General features: G+C 44.2%; 1 protein-coding gene and 1 pseudogene across 6 annotated transcripts in view; one reads left to right on the forward strand and one right to left on the reverse strand.

Moving 5' to 3' along the window:
* LOC147024228 (cyclic AMP-responsive element-binding protein 1-like) overlaps positions 1–26,244 on the forward strand; it is a 64,027-nt gene that overhangs the window by 27,253 nt on the left and 10,530 nt on the right. For 5 of the 6 annotated variants that reach the window (XM_085883929.1, XM_085883928.1, XM_085883927.1 and 2 more), the window contains 3 exons: positions 532–632; positions 8,571–8,710; positions 15,935–16,352. In XM_085883929.1, coding sequence (XP_085740055.1) covers positions 532–632; positions 8,571–8,710; positions 15,935–16,352 — 659 coding nt within the window. The remainder of the gene's footprint in view (positions 1–531; positions 633–8,570; positions 8,711–15,934; positions 16,353–26,244) is intronic. The other variant, XM_085883931.1, reaches the window with a different exon arrangement.
* On the reverse strand, positions 13,011–14,788 carry LOC147024230 (uncharacterized; annotated as a pseudogene).

The raw sequence follows: 26,244 nt of genomic DNA on the forward strand, positions 1-26,244 counted from the left end.
ATATGACTTGTGACGTAGTATCGATAGGTAGCCTTTTGCATATCAATATTTGACTTTGTGGTGGTTCCATCCCATAATTTGTAGAAATTAAAACGTTTCCACACTGATGGCAATGATGCGTTCTCTGTTTTTTTGTTATTACATGGGCAGATTTGCTTATTTTAATTTAGATTTTTCTCATTTTTGTTGTTCATTGCCATTAAGACTATATTCAACATCCAGTATGGCTGACTGTCAATGGTCAAAATTAACCAATCAGGTGGCATGTTTTATAACCATTCAAACTCAGTCATTACTTGTGGAGTGACCACTCGAGAAGCCGATAAATAAAGTAAATGCTTTCAAAGGTCTCGCAAATACATTTACTTCAATAAAGTTGCATTCTTGTTTCAAAATATTTGGATTGGTCTATCACGGAAAGTTGTGATTGATTAATTGGTTGAAAGAAATAAAGTAACCATTCCTCAACAAAATTTATTCATCAGAACAGGACTATTTTTAACTGAACATGTGTGCCTTTGTTTGTCCAAGGTGGCAGCCATTGCTGACACAGAGGACTCGGAAGGCTCTGTTGAGGCTGTATCTGACACAAAAAAGCGGCGAGAGATCCTTTCTCGACGGCCATCCTACAGGTACCAAGCCCATGTTAATTCACCAGTCACAATTCAACATCGCAATGGTTTGGATTGCCATTTGCCATTTCGGATAATAGAACGCCTTAAAGTTCAATTGACATGGAAAATGACCCTATGTAATGTAATGTACCTTTTATGTTTTTGAGCCCAGATATAGGGGAATGTAGTCATGCTGAAAAATATTTTCATTAAAGGTCCCATGACACTCAAAAGTTTCTGGTTATTTATATATTAACTTGACCTTCCTAGTGAAGAAATCACCCATGTTTCTTTTTTAAAATCAACAATGGCATAATTACACCAATATTTCGAACATTTGTAGTGCTTTTCACAACTTGCTATGTCCCGCCCCTCAAAAAAGTGGAGTTCAGCGAACCGCCGGTCACGTAACCGTTGACGTCATCTCCAGAACGCGACTCGCTCAGAGTCAATTGATTCGACGTCGCACGCCATATAAAGTACGTACAAATGCATTGTGCACATGTTTGCTATCTCACTGATCGTCTTAATTCCTGTGATTGTTTCGTGCAAGTTTCCTCACACACAGAGACAAGAAATTCTGCTTCTGAGCCGCGTATGCACAACAATCACGAGGCAATTATTTATCCCTTTACTACCTTGTCGTGAACAAATCCAATACATGTATGCACAATCATGGGCTATACCATGTCCACAAAATATAAAATGTGACTGTTGAACCTTTCCATTAAAAAAGACACATACAGGGACATACAAGTAAAATACTAAAGATTAATATTGCATCATTTCAAGGCGCAAGGAGATAATTTTAAAATCAAACAATGTGAAAAACCTGCACCCACATTTTGCAGCTTATTGAATTGTTTGTTAAAACCAGCCTGCTGGGATATGTACGATTCCACATGCAAGCCAGGTATGGCTGCACTCGACATACATGGGTTTATTCTAAAGTGAAGGTACTGCTTCTATTGGCTTGCTATTCATTAACATTTAGCGAGAATGCTGTAATAAATGAACAGGGAAAAATAAGTTGGCCCAACGATGAAAGACAAATTTATCTGTCCTATTACACGGCCTCATAGCCTCGGGACTCTTACACATTGACTTATACATTGTGTGCATGCTAATATAAGTTACTTGTCAACTCTGGAGTCGAGACTAGTCCGAGAAAATCCGTCGTCCGTCCGACTAGTCCGATAAATCTGACGTGCTGTAGCTTTCTTTTATTATTATCTTTTCTTCATTGTTTTCTACTGGTGCTACATGACGACAGTAGGAATAAAATAAATAAAAATTCAACAGAACGTCAGATTTATCGGACTACTCTGGACAATTGTGTTGCAAGGTGTATTCTGCACACAACTTTTCATCGTATCCGGACAGCGAGATTGCTTCGTTTTATGCGTGGAGAGATACGGCCGATGACATGGGCTGGCCTTGCTTGCGATTCATCCGCCGCGGAGCAACATGTCCGCTGCGCTGCGCTGGTCACATCACTTCACTAAAATATTTCTGATATCGTGCAGTATGCAAGTTGAATTTGCATTATTAAATTACGAATAGGATTTAGTCTAACCAGTTTTATTGCCAAGTCTTCCTTCGATGTCCTCCCGATCATCATGAACTCCGGGAATTTCTTCGCCAGTTTCCTCTGCTTGTCCTGCTTCGGGCTCGAACTGGTAAGGCCGTATTCCATTTCCAGCTGTCTGAACTTCACCTCCCGCAACTACGTTATCCGACAATTCTCCATCTGATTCAGACCAAAATCCTTCATTTCTCTCGTACTCACTCTCGCTACCAGACAAATCAAAGTCCATTTCATCCATTATTCAAAACCAAATGTTTGATTTTTTAAAAGTAGAAATGAACAAAGCGTTTCAGTCGACCAATCGAATGTGGAAACACACAGGAAGCTAATACAATCAAGTGGACCACCAACCCGAGTAATTTGCGTGCAGCCTTTGTTCTGGAGATGACGTCATGTGGGTTACTCGTCGTTCAGTAGATTTCGGCAGAATTTTTTGGGGCGTTCCCTAAGAGGTTTTTTTTTTTATAATTTTACAGAACGAGTATTTTGAAAAAAACATTGTCAGATCAGAAATCACGATGAAAAACTCCTATAGGACATTATATATATATATATATATATATATATATATATATATATATATATATATATATATATATATATATATATATATATATATATATATATATAGATGCAATTTCAGTACTTTTGAGTGTCATGGGACCTTTAAGATATTAATTGGGGTGAAACCACACAAATAAATACACCCCATAAGACAATGTTTGCCACTTTTTATCTCATGCACACTCATGAATAATGACATTCATTTTAACACCTTCAACTGCATGATGTTGAGAGTTGGGAAAAAGAAAGATTTTTCTTTTCATGCAGCAATTTCCTATCAATTACAGTTGTCTAATCAGATTAGGAAGCATGTTGCAGAACTTCAGACATTATCCTTGTAAACAAATGATACACAGCAACATATGTCGAGCTAATTTTTTTATTATCAATAATTTTAGTCGAGCCTCATGGAAGAGCAGAATAACAGGTGGCAAAGGTCAACAGATCCAAATGAGACAGGAAGCAGTAGGACAAAGACATCCGGTTGCACCACAGCATGAGAGTAGGAATTTCAGCTGAAGGGTGTGAACAGGTTCTCAGCAGGTGTAGTATTGTTGAAAGGTAGAAATGGGAGAGGCAATGTGGTGACTGTTGACTGCCGACTTGCAATCCTGGGGGTAATAGCTTATGATGACAGACTGGGGAATACAGTTCTACAGACAAGAAAATAGATGAGTGAAGGCATAGAGGTGACCATTAAGTTTGGACTTGGGGAGGGTATCAAGGAAAGGGTGTCTTGCATAATGCATGTCACTTGGAGGAGCAGGGGTTGGGCATATATTTGAAGAGGCCAGAAGGGTCATGTCCATAACAGAGCTGGTAAAAAGAAACTGCAATCCACCATTCTGCTTATGACAAGCGTACCCTAAGACAGACAGCCTGCAGTCACAAGATGGTCGTGACACAGAGGGCCTTAAATTGATTCCCCAGCCTCAAGACGGGAAAGATGGGAATCAGCAGCACCAGTCCACAGTGGCGAATCACATTCCTTGCCACTCCTGATGAAGATCATGTTTACCATTATAAATCGAGGATGGCAGGCTTGGCACTGTGGAGAATTCCAATGTGGCGGCCAGCTTTAGAAGCCAGCTTAGAGATGTGCTCTCCCCAAGACAGGTTATACAGTAGGTGATATCGAGGCCCAAGAGCTCCAGAGATTGTACTTCTCACTTCTGGGCACCACAGAAATATATTAGGGATTTACCCCTTATGGATGGACAACGTGAGAATATGTATCTTTCTTGCATTAAAAGACGTATTCCAGGTCAATGATGAGTTGCTTATTTTCTCCCAATTGACATAAAAGTATGCTGCTGCAGTCCACCTGGTGATGGGGTGAGGATCTATCCTGCATAGAGTGGAGTTATCTGTAAAGTGATGCAATTGACTCTCCAGTGATGAAAAAGGATCATTGAAGTATATCAAGAACAGGGTTGGTTCCAGAACACTACCTTGAGTGGCACCATTTCCAGAGGTAGATCATTGGAAAGAACTCCATCCAAAGCAACATGCTGTTTGTGAGCACACAGAAAATATGAAAGCCATTCTAGGATGGAAACTGAATCTCATCAGCTGAAAATTTGGAAATTAGCATCTGGTGCCAGACAGTATCAAATGCATGGGAGATACCCCTAAACACTTATTTGAGATTGAGGTCGTCCATCCATTCTTGATGATAAAGAAGCAGTATGTTCAAGTTGGGATGATTTGGGGAGAAGCAAGACTGATGATCGGAGAGTTAGAGAACAGACGAGTGTTGAGATCTACATTTATTAATGCCATTATTTTGCTAATGAGGAGAAGGGTGACTGATCTACAGTACATTTGAGAGGGCCAGTTTTGACCCCTTTCTTATTTATTGGGGTGGTGGCAATGATGCAATAATGTAGTATTTTAAATATTTTAACTCGAGACATTCTAAGCAGCAGTAGAGATGGTTTGCTGCAGTTTGCACATAAGGAATCAAGATCTACAAATCTTGACCTCTTCATATTGTTACGGTTTCCCGGGGTAAACAGGATTCCACGAAGGGGTTTCTCGGTCCCATTTGCCTGACCTCCAAGCCACGGATAACTCTGCAGCCCAACGGGTTGCTAAGCAACCGTGGACGTCGGTTGAAGCAGCTAAACCGAGGAGGGTCCTCGTGCCCAACTATCACGTTACCTTACCATTGGTTTAGCTATCCAAACTGCAGGACCGTGCTTTCAACGTCCCACCTGTTTACTTATTAGGTACGGCCAAGTGAAACCGTAGGTGGGGGTGTTGGCTATCTACCATCACGAATCAGTGGGGTACAATGTCCTGTCTATTTATTATGTGTGCTATATTAAACCAATGAAGGAAAAGACAACCGGGCAGGTTTGGAATAGTTTACCAACGGTTCAACGAGGCACGTATTTACAGGCACAGTTATTTCCACTCAAATATTCACAAGTTGAGTACAGACATTAGAAACACAACAGAAATCTTAACCCCTCGCACATAACTTCCCCTTACACAATCTTACTTATCTAGGGAAAGACAGGCATGCCACACATACTCTGAGAAAGTCGAGAGAAGGAGAGAGAGAAAAACATCGGAGCTTTGTGTTGACTCCTGGCTCACCCCACGCTAACAGACAAGCTTGTGTCGGTCCAAAGTGAAGGGTGTGAAAAGGATGGGAGGAAGAGAAATGCAGGACAGATGTTGGTGCAGTGTCGGGAATTTTGTGTGTGTTTTGGGGCTGCCGAAGACAGTGTGCTGCGTTTGTCCTCAGCACCCCTTTGGTCAGCCTGGTGTCAGTGCACTCGTCCAAGCAATAACTCGTCACAGCAGGTTCGTCCGACAGTTCGCTGTTCGTCTGACAGCAGCATATCAGCGATAAGGCAGCAGGAAGACAGTTTGTCAGACAGCGGCAGCCTGTGGTTCATCAGACACAGACAGACAGACAGACCGCCCGCAGACAGACTCACTGTTCGTTCACTCGCTGGGCTTTTATTGAGCTTGGAGTGAGGCGTGGCAAAGGCTCTTGAGGCACCCCTCTTACCTGCTCCTGTCACGTCTCCATTGGCCCAGCGGGTCAGCTCCACCGCGTCTGCACACCCGAACCACACCCGGAAAGCACAGCTTTTGCATTTCCGACAGTAATGTTGAACACGTAGGCAGTGCCTCGCCCAGTGAAGGTATTGGCAGTGCTAATGTCGTCTCATAACATATGTCGGTGTGGTTGCAGTGTGGAAAGGTGCATGGGGGAAATAAGATGGGAAAAAAGGATTTGAAGGGATTCGGGACAGAAGGTACTGCAATGGATTAACAGAAGAGGGGGTTTACAGAGTTTGAGAGGTAAAGGGTGAAGGCTTTTAGGGAAGCATGGGGAATAGAGATTCTGGAGTGAAAGGATGATGGATGGATTGTTGGATTGATAGATGGAAAGATGGATTGAAAATGGGATTGATAGATGGAGAGTGGGAAATCACCCAAAGAGAAAGAACCTGGTAAACCCACACAACGCACCTTCCCCGTCCTCTGTTACAATTGGATGGGACCTGAATAATCACATTTACGGATGAAATATCTAATTAAGGGTTTCTTTTGTCTGGGATGCAACTCCCTGGGGTCTGTTTTCCATAACCGCAACAATATTAGGCGAATGTAGTGTAATGTCAAACCACACCTGCGGTCATGCACCAATGTCACAATTTTGACACTTGGATTTGATGATCCATAAACCTCGACTCAGCATTAAGTGGTATCAAAGTGAAATGCCAACTTGTGCCTTCTAAGCCAAGTTTACCAGCTGCGACTTTTGGCCCTTTAAATAACATTTTAAAGTAGAACAGTGGTCCCCAACCTTTTGATCCCACGGGCCACATTCACTACTCCCAAGGATGTTGGGAGTCACAAAAAAATTGATGCATTTTATTGAGAAACTTGATACTGAGAAACATTTTCAGAGTCAATGAGAAACTTGATGCGTTTTTAATTTTAATTTTTTTATTTAATGTAATTAATTTTAAATTCTGCTGCAAGATAAATTCAAATTGATTTGATTCCTCCCGGCGGTAGGTGGCAGTGGCCGGCAGCGGTATTGTGTAAGGCTTTTCAGGTCACGGCGCTGGCCGGCAGTGGCATTGTGTAAACCCCTTTAAAATTGCTACATGGAAATGTGTTTTGATTGGAAAGTCCTCGCGGACCACAGTATAGGGCTCCGCGAGCCACATGCGGCCCGCGGGCCGCAGGTTGGAAACCAATGAACTAGAACAACACTCAGTCAAGCTCATACCTCACCCAGGCTGACCAGTTTACATTTTGTATCCCAATCAATATGGCCAGATCTGTATCCAGACCGAAACCAAAATCTAACCAGCTTGTTCTTGTCACCAACCCAACTCATCCACCGATTTTTGTCATAACTCATCCACAACTTTTTGAAATATCATCCTATGCGTCACATTTGGCCGTGTATCTCAATGGTGAAGAATCACTTCAAAGAAAATGCGGATGCAGGTCTTCACAAAAAACATGCGAAGAAAGCAAAATAATAGCTTTGTGGTATCCTCTTCTCTCTCTTCAACTTCTTGAAAATGAGAATATGACTGTTAGACAGAATTAAGCGGACAAGGGAGTAAGCATGTTGATACCTCCATCTCTGTTCTGTACAGTTAATGTACAAACGTATTTAGATCCATCCAACCATTGGGACCATACACCATGCAGAGCGTTGGTGCTACCGAGGCAGTCACCTTGGCTATTGGGCGCAATCCTGGACTGGTTACCACTCCGACACAGGCACTCATTTTGCATTCACCCATGAGTACTGGCACTCATTTTGCCGACCTCGGAAGGATGACAGGCAGTGTCAACCCCACCTGGTATTAATTCAACAGCCGAGTGGGATTTGAACCCAGGATCCCAAGCCCACCCCCCTAACCATTAAGCCAACACCAGGGATGTAATTAGATCGAGATCATAAAATATGATTTATCAATATATTCATGAGGATGAAAACAACAACAAAAAACATTATTTTAAAAAAGCATTTACGTCTTTATTTGTTTTTTGTTTTTAATAATAATTAAAAAATTTTTTTTTTAATAATACACCAGAATTTTTTTTTTTAATAATTATTATTATTATGTTTTTTTTTTAAGAGTGAAAAACGGGTGCGGTTAATACACGGCCGCGGTTTATACACCGGAAAATACGGGTAATGGTCTTTGTAAATGCTTTGTTAAATTCTCTGCATGAAGTGTACCCACAAAATCCTCATTGATTCATTCTTTGGAAATATATACAAAGAGAATCCTTGGGCTCATTAATTAATACAAGACTTGACGATATCGTGATTGGTCATATCGACGAGTGAATTTTCAACGGGAACAATTTGGGAGGCTGGGAGATGGGCATATTCAGCACATACTTCAACCACTTTGACATGTTACTGCAGAAACATTTGAGAACTGACCACAAGATGGGAAAAAGGAGGTGGGGTGCGTAACAACAAAAAGTCATTAAATATTTCAGGAATGGAGCATACCTTAAAAAAATCATCATATTTTCATTCACACACAACTGTGCGAACATGATACAAAATACATTCAAGATCATATCAGTGGTCCTTTCATGTCAAGTGTTAATGTATTTTATGATTTTGCTTTTGAAAACGTCTTCAGCTTGCACTAGAATGAGGGAGATGGTTTTAGACTTCCACTTTTCAAAGCTCATGATTTGAATGTAACTTTATGAAGATAGATTAAATCGTAGGAATATACCTGTTTCCCATGATGTAACTGTAATTAGTGATGTGTGTTTTACACCATCGGCAGGAAGATTTTCAATGAACTGTCTTCTGATCCACCATCTGTATCACGGATCGATGAAGAGAAAAGTGAAGAGGAGGGGAGTGGACAAACTATCTCAACTACTACATTACCTTCCATTTACCAGACCAGTACTGGGCAGTACAGTAAGCTAGCACTCCTTCCTTCCCACTTCTCTCACTTCCTCTCTCACCCTCTCTCCCCACTCCCTTTCTCCTATCTCCTCCCCAATTTCTTTCTCAATACTGTATGTTCTAGCTCCCTCCCCCTGTCCCCCTACTCATCACCTTCTCTCCCCCTTCCCCTTTCCTTCTTTTCTCCTCTCTCTCCTCCTCACTCACCCCTTCCTCCTCCCACCCTTCCTCCTTTCCCTTCTCCTCCTCCCTTTCTCATGTCCTCTCCCTTCCTCCTGTCCTCTCCCCTCGTCCTCTCCTCCTCCCCATTCCTCCTCCTCTCCTCCCACTTCTCCTCCCATCCCCTCTCCTTGTCATCCTACGCTTCTCTTTTCTCACTCTCCTCCTCTCTCTCTCCCCACCATACTTGTTTAATGTTTTTCCAAATTCATTCTGGAAAGTTCTTTCAGACAATTATCAATGATTACATCAATTGTCATGGAAATTGTTTGTATATTCTGTTGTTTATATCCATGATGTATTACGACAAAATAAAGGTATGAAGTTCGTTTGAAAATGTAATATAGTTGTCCTGTTTCGACAAAAATGTACATGCAGGACAACAAATTTGAATATGATTACTGCACTTCAATTGAGAAGCAATGAACACTTCAGCATAATGAACAAGAGAAAAATTGAGAAATATAACAGAGATCAAGGCTCATGTAAGAGTGTGTGCATGTGATGTTATGCATCCTGATTTTTAATATGCACACCACATTAAGGCATGTGCCAGTCAGTCAGGTTCACTATGTTAACAAATACAATTTTGTTCAAAATTTTTGGAGATTAGCAAACCTGTACATTTTTAGAATCATCAGAGCATGGAGAATCCGAAAATCAATGTTGGCATTTGCACAGACACCTGCATGGCCACCATTTTGGATTTCCAAAATGGCCACCATAAAATACATATCTCGGCTTCTAGTCAATCTAGAAACTTAGTTAAGTATGCCTATCCTATGTTTTCTGGGTCAAGGAATCCAATAAAGGCCTCAAAATAGTGCTTAGGATTATAGAAAAGCAACAAAGGTAATTGAAAACGATTATCTTTATATTTGTGATGTAATTGTATTACATAATACATGTTGCAAGTCCTTTGAAGTTATAGGTATGGGTTTATAAAGCAAGAAAGCAGCGTTGTTAGTTATCAGGTTGAACTATAAGTTCAATACTCAGGATCTACTAGGTCTATATCATTCAGGAATATGCTTTTACAGATCTTCATCACTGTCCTGAGTGTCATTTTCAGCATTACAGTTCCCGACATTTTCGTAGTCACTTCCACACAAGCAAAGGTCTGTGCAAGCCAAGATGTGTCTACTGCATGAACACCTCTGTATTGTGCAATGGGCTTTACACTGACATCTGACCAACTCTACAATGGCCTGTTGTGCAGATGGAACCTTCGTGGTGGTAGGTAGTATATCACCATGGTCATTCTGATAATAGCCATGTTTGAGTGGGTTGAACAGATGTGGTCACATCACGGTGACTTGGCACCACACCCTACTCTATACGCGTACACGTTCAATGTGTTCATCAAGGGCACCAACTGTAGGAGCCAACTTGCTGCTTTCTGCCAGATGTTTGCAAAACAGATGCCACCTTAGGTCAGGAATACTTGTTATATGGATGCCATTTGGGCAGTACATTAAGCATACAAAGTTGGCCAATGCATCCTTCACCTTCTGTGTTCAGTCGCCTTCCTCTGTCAGTTTCATCAGTGCTGAGATGATGTCCCTGTCACCCTTCATGTACTGTTGAAACCACTTGGTTTTGCCTACTCCAGAGAATCTTCCAACATTGTCTGCTCCAGTGAATGCGTGGAATACCGGTAACGCTGCTGCCTTGTCTCGTCCCGGTGCACTCCAGATTGGCTCAATCTGCAAAGTACCTGATACCATACATATCGCAGTGTGATTGCAGAACTTGTCAGAGTGTGCAACAGCCAGAACTAAGACATCAGTATCTGGGCTGAAGAAGACCATCCGTGCTTCAGGACAGCGCTGTGATGCAGCTGCTGCTAAGCAAATCATCAACGTATCAGCCTCCTCATGGTTGTCATCTTCAAACTGCCTGTCGTGGTTGCTTCTTGTGTGGCCTGATGCTGATGTGATGACTAACTTTTGGGAGCTTGCGTTATTCTTGAGTACTGCTTGTGCAAGGTATTCAGTTACATCGGCGTTCATCTTTTCGTGAGATAGGAAGCGTCCCATTTGGTATGTGTTTAATGTTTGTGTTGTCAGCAATCTGGTACTGAATGGGATGTTTGCCTAGTCGTCGTTTCTCCCTTGTTTTCTGCTTCAATGAGTTAGCTTTGTAGGTGTCAAAGACCCGAATAACCTCGTCAAAATCTGCTGTCAGCACCAGGAGCCTGTCATTGAAGTGCTGGCCAAGATCTTTGACTGTGCTGATTGTCCCAGGTTTCTTTGCCATCTGTTGGACGAGCACCATTCCATCCACAATGGCAATTTTTGGACTCTCAGACTGTGCTGAAGATGTTTCTGCTTCACCAACATGTTCCTCAGATGCTGGTGCTTGTACATTCTGATGGGTTTCAATGGTTTTTTTCTGGCTTTTCCAGGCAATGTATGAGCTTCGACTTATCAGTACATGGAAGGATGAATCCATCTGGGGCAAACAATGCCCTGGGAGTCAGAGTAAACTTGTAGTTCCCGACTGCATTCTTCTGATCGATGTCCCGGTTTGATCTGGCTGGAACCATAAACCGACCATAGAGTTCTTTTGTTTCTTTCATATCCACCGATTGGTCGCGGACCTTGACAGTTTGCTTCTTGTTTCCTGACAAGAACATAGGGTTGTTCTGCTTCTTGACTGGTGCCCACAGACTGATGTCTCCATTGATGCGTACGGTAACGTACTCTTCATACAGTTTCTAGCCACTTTTGTCGACAATCAAAATCTGTGGGACACTCTCTTGGGGAAACATATGCATGTTTCATGAAGTTGTAAAGCTGATCATCTTCTGCATCAAAGGGATTCCCATGACTCAGTATGGCAGCCTTGATCTTGTTGACAGCGTCATGCTCTTTCTTGACAGCACTTGGTTGTACCTCATGGTGTTCTTGTGGTTTATGAGCAGTGACACCAAATTGCCCCGTTAAACTATGTTGAGAGGCGTGACGTCTCTGGTGTGGCCAGAAAGAACCGCTGCCGTGCGTTGGCATTATTGGAAATACCAATTAACCCAGAGTGTATCTTCATCATCCTATGTAGTTGTTCGCAAGCGTTGTCTGCGCCAATGGAGACAAACGGTATCTCACTCTTCGTAACAGATATATTCCCGTCCTGAAGTTCACGCCAGGTTTCCGGATGACTTCTCTTCAGCTCCTGCATGTCTGCGATGTACCGTGGCCAAAGGCGTTTGTATTTTATCCAATTTAGGGCGAAGAAGAGCTTACTTGGTGCCTCTCCAGCTTGCAAGTGGAGAACTAGATCAGAATTTATTGAAGCTTTAATGAAGAACAGGATGGTTTCAACATGTTGGAGGTAATTTGTTATAAACTTGAATATTGCGTGAGAGCATTTTTCGGCTTCCCATGTTTTCAGCTGCTCAGTAACATCTTCGTCGGTGAGGGTTTTAAGCAGGCGGTCATTGGCATTAGCGATGCATTCTGGACTCGTGCTTCTGCCAACTGCTGATCTTGCACAGGCTTCCTGGACTTCATTCAATGGCTTTGAGCAGATGGATTTGAGGTTTGGCTTTTCTGTGAAGAACTTGTCTCGGAGAAGTTCATACAGAGCCATGTACGTATAGATGTGTGCACGAAGAGTTCTCTTGTAGTGGGCACACTTCAGGATCTGTTGTGTTGTGGCGGAGCCATATACATCAGCCTCAATCCATGCATCATCTATCCCAGAATTTTCAATGGACGTACCTAGTGCCCTCAGTGCAGCCATCACAGGGTGCAGCTCACCCAGCCTAGAAAGAACTGTTATTTTCAGATCATCCCTTGAATCCAGCAACTGCACCACCTTCTCGTATAAGGCCATGTCAAAGGTAATCACTGTTGGGTGTTCTTCACCAATGACCAAGCTCTTCAACTGCGATGCTTGTAGAATCACAGTCAGCATTGTAGACCACTCGTGTGCAACTTCTGGCAGCAGCGGTAGTGCACAAAGTTGGGTCAAGGATTGGCCAGATGACATGAGTGACTTGAATCCAGCCCAACCAAGGATACTGCTCTGTTCTCCATTATCCTTTTCTCCAGACAGGGCAGACGTGATGATCCAGCCTCAGGTGGTCAGTTCATAACTCAGCAACCCCTGTGGTGTCGACCTCAAATTCTTGTGCTCTCTTGACCAGTCCAGGTTTTGGTTTGCTACATGACTTGATGGGTACATGATATGGGGCAACTGATACATTCTTTGCCTCACTAAATTCCAGACTGGGTGCAATGACTTCCCCTGGAGCATTGGCCTTCTGATACACTGCAGTGATTGTCCCATCTGTGGTGCCTTTCCCATCAGCTGTGTCCTCGGCGAAGTCTGTATTGTCAACTGCAAATAACACAAAGGTTCCTTTCTTGAGGAAAGGTGGGACTTACAGGCCATCGAACCGTCTTGTGTTTTCCACAACAGCATTGGCTATAGCTGTTTCCAAGAGTAGTGACCGACCGTATGGTACACAATAGTTCTGTGAATGCAGGAGGTCTATTAATTTTTTGTTCCTGGTGTCGTAATCAACGGTAAGTGCCAAACCCAGAACCAGTGGATTTTCTCGGGCATGTTGTGTCTGGAATGTGTCTGTTGCCTGCTTGGGTCGGTGTTGCACCTGCCTTTTGGTTTTGAAAGCAGACATGATGTTCTGGCTTTATGTCAGTGCTGATTGGTACACTGTCCTGCGCCTCATCTCTGTTTGCAACTCCTCTTCGGGTCCGACCAAAATCCAATGTACAAGGCTGTACAACTCTGGTGGAATGTCTTCTGCCGTGCTCAATACGGTAACCGTGTCTGTCTGTTTCTTCTCGTCAGTGAAGTTCGCAATACTTCTGCGTAATAGCTTAGCTGTCTTGTATAACATCTTTGTATTGTCCATTTCACTCGCATGGTCTTGTATCATCGACGTGTGGACCATTATCTTCTTCACAGGCTTCAGGGCAGGAAAAAACTGATGGCTTTAGTCTGTCTTTCTGGTAAATCTTGAAGAATCTTATCCTTCAGCCATTGTCTTGTCAGCGTTGGTGCGTGCTTCTGTCCCTCCTCGCTACCCCCAAGCATGGAGATGTATGTTTTTTTCCATGATGTCCATGGGGAAATATGCTTTGTTTTAAGTTTATATGTCAACGAGATCGATCAACTCGTTCAAGCATGACATCTGCAGGGGCAGGTCTGCCGTCGTGGATTTGGCTTTGTCACTGGTATGATCCCTGAGAACATGGAACACATGTTGTGTCCAACACAGCTTGTGATATCTGACATCTATTGCATGGGCAATCACATGGCGATATTGCATTGCTTAATCTTGTCATCAACACTGGATCTTGGGAAATTTCTACTGCTTGCTTGAGTGCCTTCCCCGAGTTCTCGGTTCTAACTGTGAAGAGAGCTTGACCGTTATCCGATTGACAGAAGAAGCACTGGACTTTTGACAAAGGTTTTGTCGCAGATCTTGTGAATGGCATTGATGCTCCTGGTGTATCTGCTTCCATTTCTGAGCTTGATCTTTTATAGCCACGTTTTTTTTATGGCATACCGTCCTGAGGACATCAAATGTTCGAAGCAGTCTCTGGCTCATTGTAACTCTGTCTGGTTTGTGGCAGAAGAATAGCAGCTTCAATGCCATGTTGTTTCCTTGTCGAGCAGCATTTCTTTGGTACATCCTTGGAGACGTCTTTGAATTGCAAAAAATTGTCCATCATGTGTGCCGGCTTTCTCCGTCACCACATCAAGTAGTTTCTGGTAGGATTCGGTCCTGGGATTCAGAGCAACTGCCCCTTTACTAGTGTTAGACTCCTGACAGAAGATGCATAGTTGCCAGTCAACAGTCTCCTTGGAGTTGGCGTCATCAAGGCTTTCATCCATCATCATGCCCTGAAAGTACAGAACAACATCCAGTGTTAGTCACATGAACAGAACTGCTGCCATGATACATATTTCCTGAAAATGAATCACATGTTAGAATAATGAGTCTAGCTATACCACAGTACAAGTGGATTCCTTGTCTCTGGAAACATGGAATAGGCATATTGAATGAAGAGTTTATAGGTCGGAAGATGTGAGCAGAATTTTTTTGTATCACTCAGTGGCGTATATATACGCCCCTGGTATCACTGACCTCTGGAGGGATAAAAAGTCGTAAAAGTGAAACAAGTGTTAGGATTAGAAGTCTAATGATGCCACCAGTGGTTTTCTTGACCCAGAAAACATAGGATTAGCCTATTGATTTATGTTTCTAGGTTGACTAGAAGCCGAGATAGCGCACATTATGTATTTTATGGCGGCCATTTTGGATTTTCAAAATGGCCGCCAGGCAGGCATCTACGCAAATGCCAACATTAATTTTTGGATTCCCCATGCTCTGAAGATTCCAAAAATGTATAGTTTTGCTAATCTCCAAAAATTTTGAGCGAAAAAAACAGTGAACCTGACTAAAATGTCGCACTCAACATACATTTTGAACTTTGTAAATACCTGTTATGAATTTTTCACCAAGTTGTAAGAAGCAATTCATCTTGGCATGATTTAAATATTGAAACTAGAACGGTACTCAGTAGAGCGCATACCTCCGCCAGGCTGAAGAGTTTATGTTTCGTATCCAACTGATAGGCTGGATATTCCTCCGTGCCTTTAACGAAATCTAATCAGCTTGTTCTTGTTGCCTTCCCAACCCATCCACCAAGATTTGTCACAACCTGTCCATAACTTTTTTTCGACATTGTGCTATGTATCAGTATTAGCCCCATCTCTCAATTGTGAAGAATTACTGAAAATTCAAATATTCTCGTGTCAGGATTCGGATCCGGCTCTTCACTAAAATGTAAGCAATTCATCCTCGTCACACACCCAACCTGTCCACCAAATGTCGTCCAAATCCATCGATAACTTTTTGAGATATCCTGCTCACAGACCAATGGGTGAAAACATAACTTACATCCATCAGGTCTTCTGCTGCATGAGGTCTTCTAATCCTGCAGGCCAAAGTTTATTGTGTCTTCTTGTTTGTTGTTTTAGTTGCAATTGCACCAGGTGGTGCTGTCCAACTTGCATCAGCAAGTGCAGGAGAAAATGTATTGGGTCTGCAGGGCCTAAGTGTTGGTGGAGGTCAAACCAGTACTCCCACATTTGTGCAGTATGCGCAAACAAGTGATGGGCAGCAACTGTTACTGCCTGCTAACCAGGTTGTTGTCCAAGGTATGCAAATTCATCATTTTATGTCAAGGAATTGTTTATCCACATTGCTTTCACCTGCACTGCTCAGTTGTACATTTTTTTTCTTTCTAGCCGCCTCTGGGGAAGTTCAGACGTACCAGATCCGTACAGCATCTGGGGGCGTGCCACAGGGTGTCGTCGTAGCAACAGCATCTCCAACAGGTGTGGCTCCAGTGGAGGAAGCATCTCGTAAACGGGAACTTCGCCTGTATAAGAACAGGTCAGTGTGACGGTCTTCTCGGAAAGTGTAGCATTGGATGTGAACGGTCTTGAAAAGAGGGGGTGTAACTTTGTTCGTGCAGCGCAGTTGGACACTGGCATATGCAGCATTTGTACATTTTGATGTTTCATTGTTCAAAGTTGCAAATTCATAAAATATAAGAAATAGTGCAGCAAAAAAAAAAACACCGCCACAACAGTATAGAAAGTGTTTTCACTTTGTCGTCGAGTTAAAATGGATGTGTCAGCAGACTTGAAAACAAGTGTGCATGTGCGCTCCCATGTGCATTTGCACAGTCTATAAAGCTAGTAAAGGTATTTGTACATCTATTCACAAATTATAGTTGAGTTTAAGGGGAGGAGGGTGGGAGAGTGGGTGGGGAGTAGCAAGTAACCATATGACAAGTGATAACATACTAATGTAATGGTGGACTGTGAGTGGACATGTGGTCAAATCTTCCACCCGGACGGCCACCAATTTAGAGATGGATAGTCCTCAGATGCCGTATGCCATCTGCCGGGAATCTTTTTCTTCAGTTTCAGACGTATAGAAACACCAACAAGATCTGTCGCCTACAGCCGTTTCCTCCATCTGAAAACATGGGGGCCGAGCGATCACCCAGGATGAACCGCTGCAGTTTTAAACCTAATGAGGGTTCGGTGCCAATTTTCAATGCCCGTGGGTTTTGACAAGAGATTGTGACTCGAGTCGCAAATTTTGTGATTGCAATTTGACTTGAGACTTGGCCTTAAAGACTTGAGACTTGAGCTTGTGGGCTTTTTGACAATGACGATGAATGGATGAACACGATAATCAAAATAAATATTTCTCAGTGATGTGTTTGTGACTAATTTTCATTCGATGTCTGGAAGGAAAGGGAGCACAAACTCGGTAAATAGATTGCACTGACCTTAGTGGCATTTTGGGCGCTGTGTAACCTTTTCTGAGTTCCAAGCCTCCGATCGCAGATACATGTGTCTCGTGGAGTAAAAGAAGGTAAATTATGGGGAAAGCAAGTGGAGCTACAGTATCTTTTATTACATGGATTCTGCGTCCTTGAATTCAGTAGGCATGTAATGCCACACAGTGTACATATGGCATAGACCCATTGAGATTCTTCCTTGTTTTTTTTTGTTGTTGTTTTATGGCTCATAATGGAACTAAAATAAACAAACACACACACACACGTAATGGTTTGATCTTTGAATGGACATTCTTACCATTACACCGTCGCGAATGAGTGTCACTGCATAGCTTGCTGCTACTCTCTGTGCATGCGTGCTTCACTTTGTTATCGGTAGCATGGCTGAGATTCCGAGGGTGATTTTATTTGCTTATAAATATTTGAATCACCAACCTTCCTTCTTCGGAGCGGAATCACCAAGATTAATGACATGCAAAAGACTGAGTCTGGTCACCGAGTTTCGATCCCGATTGTAACCATTTTGGTCACCAAATGTAGCCATGACACCACCGAGTCTGGTTAACGAGTTTGAATTAAAGCAACTAAACTTTTTCATTTTTATTTTTTCCATGTCATTTATTTTAGAGTACACATGCCCAAAAAAATCATCAAGCTCATATAAACACCAGCTCATCACTCGTCTAAACCTTTTGAGTGTTAAAGGCTTACACGTAACCAAGTTCTATGCAAACGACATTATGACATGGCACTTGACTTGAGACTTGCCCTCATAGACTTGAGACTTACTTGAGACTTGACTCAAGTGACTTATTGACATCTCTGGTTTTGACTACGCCATTGTAAATAATATCTCAAATCCGAACCACGCACCAGGCCGACACATCAGTGGTGAGAAAACAGGGTTTATTCCAAAAAAGAGGGTGGGAAGGACAAGGAAGCAACACACTGATTATTATTTACACAGGTATCAATCACCATGTACCCACTTGACTGTGATGGCTGAAAGCGGTTCCTTAAACACTCGCACTACAAAGAGGAAGACAGGGATATAAGTGACAAAACTGAAAAAAACCTCATCCTGATGCGATGATTGCCATGGGGTGGCGACGTCTGGCCATTATGGTCTCGACGAGAAAGGCAGAGAGATAACATTGAAGCTTGGGTGCATCTGGCTTGTGGTGACCAGCTAACATACCACTTTTCCTTGCCAAATGCTTGAAGGGTAGGTTCCAGTCTCCTCATCCACCTCTCTCCATTGTTCAGTTCACTCCATGAGACCAGATCTGCACTCGTAGTGTGGAGCTGACAAACAGAACTAACTGTCTGTCTTGTGCAGCTCCTGGTTCGACCCAACCCTCAACTGGCTAGCTCCTGGAGTGACAGGCTCAACTCTCTCGACTGGCTCCGAACATCCACATACTGTGCTTCCCCCAGCCCCTTGGCCTTCTATAAGCTTGCGCTGCTGCGTGCCCATTGGTTCGTCTCTCAGTTTCTCATCGCTTCTAGCAGTTTCTCATGGCTCTGGGTCCCTGAGATCGTCGTCTCAGCACTGCTCTTACCTTCCACACAGTAGCAAGGTCTTGCTTTGTACCTTCCTCAAAGGGAGGAGGATTTGGTGGCCAGCGGATGTGGCAAAACAATTTATTACCTCCACCACCGAAGGTGAAGGAGGTTATGCTTTCACCCCTTTCTGTCTGTTTGTTACCTGCAACATCGAAGATTTTTCAAGTATATTGGTCAGTCGATTTTGTTATTCTGTCTGTCTCTCTGTCTGTTTCTTTGTCTGTTTATTGCCTGCAGGTCACAATGTTAAACCGATCTTCATGAAACTTCACCACATGGTCGAGTTTGTCATAAGGAAGAAGCCTGTTCTTTTTGAGGTCAAAATGTCAACATAGGCCAAAGGCCAACAACTTAGGTGGGATTTCTAAAATCCTCAATTTTCATCCGATCGACTTTAAATTTGAAGAGGATTTATATTTCAGGTCACTGAATTAAACCAGCAAATTATATATTTTTGAGGTCAACAGATCAAAAGGTCATCACAGGCCCAAGGCAACAACTAAATGGTGTTTAAATAAACTGGTGTTTCTAAAATCCTCAATTTATATCTGATTGGCTTGAAATTTGAAGAGGATTTATATTCCACGTCACTGAATTCAACCACCAATTATTTTTGAGGTCAGACTTGTTTTATGGATTTTGCCAGTGTCGTGCTCTGCACGACGTCGTCGTCTTGTTTATCTGTTTGTGTGCAGGATATCTCAAAAAGTTGTGGGCAGATCCAGATGAAATTTTGTGGACAGGTTGGGTGTGCGACACGGAAAAATTTATTAAATTTGGTGAAGATCTAAATCCGGATACGGATCTGATAATTTTTTCAGTGATAATTCACCATTGAGAGATCGGGCTAAACTAATATATAGCACGATATCTCAAAAAGTTGTGGACGGATTTGGATGAAACTTGGTGGACAGGTTGGGTGTGTGGCAAGGACAAATTGATTAGATTTTGGTGAAGATCTGAATCTGGATCTGGATACGATAATTATTTCACTTTTAAAGTGATTCTTCACCATTGAGAGATCGGGCCAAAAACTATATAGTCCTGTTTTGCATGATATTTCAAAAATGCAATGAGCCTGATATGTTCTCATGGATCAGGCATTGCGTGGTGGAGGTATGCGGTCCACAGAGTTCCCTTCTAGTTTTCAAAAATAGAACACTTGAAAAATTGAGAGAATATATAATCAAATAATTGAAAGTTTTAAAAAAATTGAAAATTGGGGTTGGGGGGAGTGAGGGATGGAAAATTAAATAATGTAAAAAATCTTTCCTATAAAAGGAGCCATGTGTGCATCCATCTGAGTTCCACCCATCCACAATTTCTCTTCTGTGACTGCCATGTTGGTGCTTATTGCTATGCAAAGTCGAAGACATCTTCGAAGCTGTCAGATTCACAATTGCCATGCCCTCCCTCTGGAATACCACCGAAGCAATGATGTCACATTGGCATGACAATGCATGGCTTGGTTCTACACTCTCGTCGATTGGCTGCCAGCCATCGCTTTGTGAAGATGGAACAGTGTTTCGTTCCAGAGTGTAATCACCTATCGGAGAATCATACCTGCAGCTTTTATCATTTTCCGAAGAAACCAAGTGTTAAGTAATGGTGTATGAAACAAATAAGGTGATTTATCGCTTTTAATCAATCAAACCACATTTAAAATCGTTGTGAAAAGTTTACGTTGCAGAAGTTGCGTACTCACACTGTCACCCTGTGCACTCGTCCAAGGTAATCCCCCTGGCCGCTCCATGAACACACTGTCTTATGTGTACATACGGTATACATATATATATATATACATATATATATATATATATATATATATATATATATATATATATATATATATATATATATATATACATGTTGTTGCGGGCCAGGGGTCGGTGGCGAGAACAACCGCGAGGTGGGGGAAACTACGTCGTCTCCACCAAACTCCCCGGAATTGTAGGCCGTCGCTTGGATAACTTTTTTTTTCAACACACTCTAACAACTACGTCCCCCTAACTAATCTGTGCTCCCCATCATCCCTTACTCTAATGTACGTTCCATTTAATTATATTGCTCGGCTCCGTCCCCACTGCACGTTCCTTGTTTGTCCATGTCTCCAATCCATTCTAAATTCGAAACTAAAATTCCCTCTTACTGATTTTACCAGGCCCCTTGGAGGACTGCTCATACCCCATGAGGCCGGTCGATCTAACGCTAAACCCGTCCACTAACTAGTGCTCCTTTGCCCAACCACGAGGATGTTCGCTACATCCCGGCGGGGAATCATTTACTCAGAGCAAGGCCCTCCGAACCTTGCTCCGCCAGGGCGGTGGTTTTCAGCTTGCACATCCCTTCCGTTTGGGCGATACATCCGAGCGTAACGTCGCCCCGTCAACCGCATTACACGCTCGCCTCAGAGCCAACCACCATGTGAACCAGCGTGCTCTGCTCATGTGGCCTTCGTGCCTTGAAATCTCCGCCGACGTCGCTCGCACACGAACCGCCCTGCGAAGCTTACCACGCAGACGGAACTGGCTGTGTCGTCCCCTAGACTCGCTCCATGCGTCACGTCGGCCTCCGTGCATTGTGACCACGTGCTTTGCAAATTCACACCATTCACTTCGTCGCCATTTTAACCGTTCACGTGATTGTCTCATTCCAATCACGGGACGTTTCCGCGCCAGCTTCCGAATCCGGAGTCGTGCGCGCCTAGGCCGCTCACAAAATACGAAACGGACCTCACACACAATGTCCCGCGGAGCCGACGCGGTCTCCAAAATCAACCCGTCCGTTACACGGCCCACGTCTCCCGTCTGGGTCGGTTCTTGTCCCAATTCCACGCATGCACTCATACATGCCATGTCATTCGCATCACTCACACGCTCCAACACACACTCTGGGACATTCGTACTGGGTGCTTGGGTTCATACAAGAGATCCCGGGGTTTCTGCCCTCCCAAAGCTTAGCGTGCGCTCATTCGCACCATGTACCCGCTCTACCTCGTACAGCCTTACCGGACTCACCTTGTCACGGCCTGCTACGAGGGAGCATACCATCTCCCCTCGTTCCTGTGGGAGGTTAACCTGACTCTCACACTGGGTCTCAAAACATTCCCCAAGCTCAACCTCATTGTCCCCACTTGCTCAACTTGTGTGTGCTCCTCTTTATTTTCGTGTAACTCGTTCACTTCTAATTCCTCCGTCTCCGTCACCTCTTTTAATTCCCGTGTTTCTTTTATTATATCCGTCATCCCTTTTAATTCCCGCGGTTTTTTTTTTACTATTTCCAGATCCTGCGCCTCTTATTTCTAAATCCTGTCTGTTTATCGTATTCTCCTTTAATTAACGTGGCGTCGCTCGTTCCCTCGACCTCGCCCGTTTCCACCGAGGTCCGACAAACCTCCACACTCCCCCTTGACTCGATCGTTCCTCCATGTGCAGGTGCCATTTTCCAAGCCATGGCCTGCATTTCACCTCTCACCTTTGTCAGCTCCGCCTTCATTTCCTCCTGGCCGGCCTTCAGCATTTGCATATTCCCATTTAGTGCTTGCATGTCACTCCTTTGTTGGTTTTGTAAATCCATTCCCATGATTTGCATTTCACCTCTCATTTCTTTCATATCCCCTTTCATTTCTGTTAACATCTCCATCAACTGGCCCAAGTCAAATGGCCTTGGCGGAGCCGGTCCGCCATGATGGTGTGCGGAACTGGCAGGGATCGCTCGGTCCTCCGAGGGGAAAATTTGATGCAGGGGTGGGGGGGGTTCATACACCGCCGCTGCCATTCCCAACGCTACCTCTGGGTTTGATTGCAGGAGAGGGTCTTCCTACAAGGTGTCACTCTGAGCCATGGGTTCCTCTAACGTTAATCCCGAACCCATCTGTACCAGTCTGTCTTGGTCCACCGTGGTCCGACTGAGAATTGAATAAAATTTTGCTGCTCTTAATTTGGAGGGAATCTCCGCTGTTGGTGGGAGGGTGTCAAGCACAGCCCTGGTCCGAATCCCATAAAAAATTTGTTTTTAATGGAGGCGGAGGGGTTCGAGTCCCGCTCCTGAACACCAATTTGTTGAAGGGCTGGGGGTCGGTGGCGAGAACGACCGCGAGGTGGGGGAAACTACGTCATCTCCACCAGACTCCCCGGAATTGTAGGCCATTGCTCTGATAACTTCGCGAGCCGGCGGGTCGATTATCCAACCGTGGTCGCCAATATCTCAACCCCGTAGGGTAGGGTCTGTTTGTCGAAAGCCAATTTAGCTAAGTAGCTACGCGATTTAAACTACCGGGGAAGCCACGCCCTCGGAACGCCTGGTTGAACCGGATTTACTCTACCGGCAGCGGGAGATTCACACGACCGACTACCGCTTTGCCACCTACCTTTCCAGCTCGTTGCAGTCGAGCGGGGCCTGCCCAGGACGTCCCGGCTATGATAGACCGATTACCGGGGATGAAACCGTGCTTATACTCAGACCCGGACCATGCTGGACCAATGTAAGAAGGGACAGAAACGGACTGGGCACATTTCTAATAAATTTATTAACAGTAAAATAAAGACAAAGGCAAGACTTGGCGCGAATATGCAAGCAGGGAAATATTTACAATAAGCAAAAACACTTACTCAGTTCTACTTATAGACGGGCCCACACCCAGACACACACACAAAAAGAAAAGAAACCCCAGAGTCTTTATTTGACCCTCACAGTCGTGAAGAGAGACAAGCTGGGGGTCAGTTCGGTGGGTACCTGGTCGTCAGAGCGAAAGCGTGCTCTGTTGTGCGGCACCTGACAAAGGTTGTCGGTTTGGTCCCAGTTGCACATGTGGGACTCGTGGCTCGTGGCAGAGCTCAAGTGGCGAATAGTCGGGGTCCACAGAACTCCTCTCCCCGTAACAGCCACCGTGAAGAACGAACCAGACTGCTCACAGCCACCTTGAACAAAAACTGCCTGACCCAACCACTGTGAAAACTCCTCCTTACTCAGAGAGTCTCGAAGATATATCTCCTCCCACCACAGGGAGGGGCTCTTGGCGAAAAACGCCTCGCTGTCCACCCCTCATTGGATAGGGTCCCACGGCCCACCTTTCTGGGGCGGGGCGTTGGCCCCTGCCGGGAAACCCCAACTGCTCTTTCCACGCGGGGTCAAACTTGATGAGTAACAGTATAATGCTGCAACAGCCCATCCCGGGAAACCCCAGCCAGTCCTTCACGTCGGCCCACACGAGACGAGTAACAGTATCAACGTTGCAATGGTACGTTGGTGGTGCAGCCGGTTGGTGGTGGATCGTGACGGGCCGAGGGGTCATGCAGATGGCTTGTTGGTTGTTAGATGTAAAGATTTATTAGCCTAACTTATAGAAGTCGCAATGCACGTTTTTGATTCTCCCACGAGACAAAAGGAAAAGGATCTGACTACACATGTACTTAATGGGATAATATATTAATGGTTTCCAGATCCGTAACAATATATATATATATATATATATATATATATATATATATATATATATATATATATATATATATATATATATATATATATATTTATATATATATATATATATATATATATATATATATTTATATATATATATATATTTATATATATATATATATATATTTATATATATATATATATATATATATATATATATATATATATATATATATATATATATATATATATATATATATTGTTACGAATTTCCGGCGCCCAGCGTGCGAACGACCGCTTTTCACTAATAGTAGCTGCTCGCCCACCGAACGGACAATTCAGTCATGACTTTCTGGAACAACGCCAGAAACCAGTCACGGGTGGGTTGTCAATCCCACCACGGCCCAGTCCATATTCTACCCACGCAAAATAGGGTCAATCGCCGAATATCGATACACCTAAGTACCCGTGCGGGTAACCTACCGAGGGACCGTACCTCGGCGAAGGCCTGCTTGGACACAAACCGCTTAAGCGATCCGTTCCGTTCTGGGATAACAGAGCGGGTATTATCGCCAGACCTCGCCGGACCCGATTCTATTTATCGGTTATTTAAAAGCAACTAATATTCCGCAATACAAGATGGCATTTTGATGGGGGAAAAATGACGTGACGAACGGGTACATTCACACAAGCACATTTATTTCTACACACATGTACCAGAATGCAATGAAAAACACTTATACAGTCAACAAAAGCAAAACGCGCATGCAGTTGTTTTATGAAGACTGCGGGACGGGGACAGACGCGGGCAAGGCGAAGCGCTACAACCGACTTCTATTAATAATGTACAAGCACTTAACCAGTTTCACTGATAGACGGCGCCACCAACATTCATTCAAAAGAAACACAAGAAAAGACCCCATCAAAGGCAATGGGGTCAGGCTGGGCCCGTAGACCTTTATGGCGTGGGACTTGGCAGACCGAACGAGTCCCACGAGACCGTTGCAGGTTACCTGCACCCTCGTGGCGCCTTGTGGTGTGAGCCTCGACGTCTGTCCCCACGGCAGCGAGTGTAGCCGCGGCTGAGCCCGGGCCTTCCGCGTGGTCGGCGAGCTCTCTCTCCGGCTCTCCTTGCACGAACGCGCAGGTTCGTGCGACACAGTTGGCAGAGCGGCGCCTCCAGTCCGCGTCCCCTCCACGACGCCCAGACTCTCCACCGACTGCAAGCTCCAACAAACGGGTCGCTCCATGGACCGCTTCTCCACAGACCAAGACCAAGACAGACAGAAGGCCACCAGAAGACCACGAGCCGCCGACTCTCTCCTCACGGCCGCTCCGTGCGCCCTTTTATTCCTCCTCGTTTATCGCCCCGCCCTCCTTCTAGCTCCTGCAGGAAGCTTCCAGAAAGGAAGTGTTACCCAGTTCCAACGCCTCGCTCCTCCCTGTTTATCGCTCCGCCCCACTTCCAGCTCCTGTGGGAAGCTTCCAGAAAAGAGGTATTACCCAGTTCCAACGCCTCGCTCCTCCCTGTTTATCGCTCCGCCCCACTTCCAGCTCCTGCGGGAAGCTTCCAGAAAGGAGGCGTTACCCATTTCCAACGCCTTACCCCTATGAATGGACCAATGACGAACGATCTCCCCCTTGCGGCGCACGGGAAAAACAGGCGGTAAAATCCGCGCGCCATCGGAATACCTTCTTCTTTTTCATGGCGTTACTGGAATCCCTTGTTCCTTTTCCTTGGTAGATACGGTTTTGCAAGCGGAGTGGGTTGTAGTGTGGTTTATGGAGAAGGTGATCGGTAGTTGGTGTAGCGGGGAAGGAGGTTAGGTGATTGGCGTAATTGTGGTTGGCGTTGTGGTTGAGGTGATGAAGATGGCGTGGTTTGTTGAGAGGCGGTTGATGAGAGTGATGTTGGTGGTTGGTCCAAAATAACGATGGTGAAGAAAAACGGCTATCTCAAAGATCACAGCCCTGTGACACGAA

This window comes from Eptatretus burgeri, chromosome 6 (genome assembly GCF_056783735.1).
Source record: "Eptatretus burgeri isolate ZD-2024b chromosome 6, Ebu_testis_v1, whole genome shotgun sequence".
NCBI lineage: Eukaryota > Metazoa > Chordata > Myxini > Myxiniformes > Myxinidae > Eptatretus > Eptatretus burgeri.